The sequence below is a fragment of the Frankliniella occidentalis genome, unplaced genomic scaffold (genome assembly GCF_000697945.3).
Source record: "Frankliniella occidentalis isolate FOCC.00 unplaced genomic scaffold, Focc_3.1 Scaffold120, whole genome shotgun sequence".
Classification (NCBI taxonomy): Eukaryota; Metazoa; Arthropoda; class Insecta; order Thysanoptera; family Thripidae; genus Frankliniella; species Frankliniella occidentalis.
Window position 1 is genome coordinate 848,949 of NW_026267248.1, and position 3,388 is coordinate 852,336.

The 3,388-nt window shown below is 57.1% G+C and overlaps 1 protein-coding gene across 1 annotated transcript; it reads left to right on the forward strand.

The window, feature by feature from the left end:
• Positions 1 to 95: 95 nt before the first annotated feature.
• On the forward strand, positions 96 to 2,368 carry LOC113205049 (anoctamin-10; the record flags this gene model as incomplete). The annotated part of the gene is given in 5 exon segments (XM_052270377.1): positions 96 to 477; positions 681 to 898; positions 988 to 1,401; positions 1,488 to 1,736; positions 2,024 to 2,368. Coding segments are annotated over 5 exon segments (1,320 nt in total), but the record flags the coding sequence as incomplete, so codon positions are not given.
• Between the last annotated feature and the right edge of the window lie 1,020 nt (positions 2,369 to 3,388).

Here is a 3,388-nt window from a genome sequence, read left to right on the forward strand (position 1 = left end):
CCCCCCCCTCTTCTCTTTGTCCACGTGGTTTCTGAACGGCAACACAGATGTCGCACCCACGTTTCAGACACTTGAGCCTCGATTGATTTCTGCAGGTGTGGAGGCGTCGCAGCAACGAGTCGGCCTTCCAGTGGGGCACCATCGGCATGACGAGCCTGGACGAGCCGCGGCCCAACTTCCACGGCACCATGATGCGCGACACCGTCACGGGCCGGCTGCTGCCGCAGTTCCCGCGCCGCACCACCTCCATCCGCATGTACTGCGTGTCGCTGCCCATCGTGGTGGTCTGCCTGTTCCTCGCCTTCCTGGTCATGCTGGCGTCCTTCTACGCCGAGGAGCGGCTCACGCAGCTCGCCAAGGACCCCGAGTCGGGCGTCACCTCGCTGACCGTCATGCTGCCCTCCGTCGTCTACTCCATCCTCGTCTACATCGTCAACCTGTACTACCGCCAGCTGGCCACCTACCTCACCGAGTGGGGTAAGTCCCGCCGCGCGCTGATGTGGCCCCTGATCCAATTTATCCAAATCCAATTGGAAGGTGTCGGTGCGGGTGGAGTAGGAACACGGGGATGCGCCGTATGACTGTGCCGGCCTTGCACGTTCAAAAGCTAAATTCTACTCCCCATTATGTATTTTGGTCAATTTCCCCCTTTTGACCGCTTTTCAACCCCGTGTCTGCAGAGAACCACCGAACGCAGTCGCAGTTCGAGCGGCACCGCGTCATCAAGCTGGTGGCGTTCGAGTTCGTCAACACGTTCATGGCGCTGTTCTACATCGCGTTCGTCTACCAGGACATGGACATGCTCCGGTACCAGCTCGCCACCATGCTCATCATCCTGCAGGTGGTGAACAACGCGCAGGAGGCGGTGCTGCCCCTGGTGATGCGCTGCCTCAGCAAGGTGAGGAAGGGGTAGTGTGCGGCGGGTTAGTAGCGGCCAACGTCGTCACACCGATGACACTCTGAACCGTCGTGGACTGTCTGCTGCAGGTGCCCTCGCCGCCCCGGGTGCCCGAGTCGTCGAGCGTGCGCACCGTGTCCTCTGCCGGCGACGGCGGCGGCAGCGGCCTCCGCTACCGGGGGCTGACGCGCGCCTCCACCAACGAGCTGTACCCGGGCGTGCCCGAGGTGCTGCAGGGCATCCCGGAGCTGGAGCCGGACGACCCGCGGCAGCGGCAGGCGCTGGCCGAGGGCGCCATGGACGTGTACGAGGGCACGTACGACGACTACCTGGAGGTGTTCATCCAGTTCGGCTACGTGTTCCTGTTCTCGGCCGTGTACCCGCAGGCGGCGCTGTGGGCGCTGCTCAACAACCTGATGGAGAGCCGCGTGGACGCGTTCAAGCTGTGCCGCCTGTTCCAGCGGCCACTGGCGCGCAGGGTGAAGGACACGGGCGCCTGGCAGGTACGTGTGGGGTAGCTTTCGCTTTGCCTCGGCCGGGGGTCGGGTCGATGAGACGCGAGACGCGCTCACCGGTGCCGCTGTTGCAGCGCGCCTTCGAGGCCGTGGGCGCCATGTCCATCATGACCAACTGCGGGCTGCTGTGCGTGTCGCCGCCCATGCGCCGCCTGGCCCCGGACCTGTCGCCGACGCAGTGGGTGCTGCGCTGGGTGGCCGTCGAGCACCTGCTCATGGGCGTGCGCTACGTCCTGCACCAGGCCATCCCGGACAAGCCCGAGTGGGTGCGCGTCGCCCTGGCCAAGCTCAACTACCAGAGCAAGCAGGCCCTGCGCAAGGAGGTGAGCAAAATTGTTGTGCTTTCGGTCCCATCCAGAAACTACGTCCGTCATTTCCCAAACGTGCTAAATTGAGCCGCTGCGGCTGCGAGCTGTCATAGCGCCTTGTAGGTAGGCAACGTATCGCCTGCAATGCACGCGTGTAGTGCGGGGTGGCCCACCCGGAATATCGCAGGCGCCAAGCTCCCGCAAATCGCCGATCGAATTTGAGAAACACGGTCGTACTCTCTGGATGATCCCTTACTCGTCTTGTTTGTTTCTTGCTAATGGAACGCTCTCGGTTGTTTCAGCGTGCGCTCAAGAGACGCATGTCATCGCGACGCTCGCCCAAGAAACCCTTAGACTGATCACGACGCCGTGCGCTCTCGACTCGACTGATATGGTAACTCTGCGTCCGTCTCTTCCACTCGCGCAGAGCCGCTGCTGCGAGCAACTGTTTTTAATTAACGAGTCTGTTCCCGTCTGCTGTACGTACTTACCCAATGTCTTCTCCCGTCTGTCTTTTATAGTTATGTAATTGTTTTTTTACATTTTATAATGATTGTGAAGTGTTGTTTAATATTCCCCACCGCTGGCTTGTGGGGTGCGTTATTCGCAATTGACTGTTTTAAATAAAATTGTTTTCTTTTTTGTGAGCGTTTGCGGCCGTTGGTATTTGCATGACTTTCTCGCGCACAGCGCGCACACTGGGCGCGCGGCGCCGAGCTGACCGATTGAGAAAGATCGGCCCCAGGTTGCGCTCCAGTGAGGACACTTGTAGGGCAGCAAGCAGCCAGCTGGAAACTCACTTTTAACACGTTGAATCCGGGGGGGGGGGGGGAAATCACGTGTTATGTGACCATACGTGTGGTCACGTGACTCAACGCGTGTTATTTTGAAACAGATGAACGTACCAGTGGAGCCAAAGGGTATCTCATAATCACAAGAATTAATCTGGTAAGTTTTGAGGTTCTACGTAACGTTAACACAAAATATCCATACATCCCCCCTCCCCCCGACGGAAATCGGTGGATTTGCAGACGATTTCCAAATCGTCTTCAGGGGATTTAGACAGGAATCGAAAATCCTACAAAATCTCGAAAACGGGCATTACAGAGACATTTATGCAACACTATGAGGAATCGTAATGTCTCATAAGAGGCATTCATCAAGAATCTACGGGAATCATGAAATCGCTTTGAGAGGCATTGCAAAGCCTGTTGAATGTCTGACCGAATTCGCACAGCCGTTTACGTGCCTGTCGAAAGCCTCTCGAATTCCTCTTTAAATCCTCAATGGTTCGGTGCGCGGCACGACTGCGCATGTTGCCCGCCATCCCCCGCTTGATTCTGCCAATGGATGCAGGGCTCAGAGAAAGGTGAAAGTAGGCAGATTTTGGATTAATTTCTAAAAGGTACAGGGGAAATTGTTTTTGTTTTATTTGACCCTTCTTTGCCTCCACCAGCTCCTTCTCTTCCTCCCCTGCGCTCCCTCTCCCCCCTCCCCCATCAAGCATTCTCTCTTCTATTTAGCTACACGATTGTAGCTACAGCCTACAGGGCCCGAGTCAGCTTAAACTGAACCGTTTATAGACGAATTCATTACTTCCGCCAACGCCAGAATACCAACCAGAAGTAAACAGCGCTAAGAACTACAGCGAAAACGAAAGATATCAA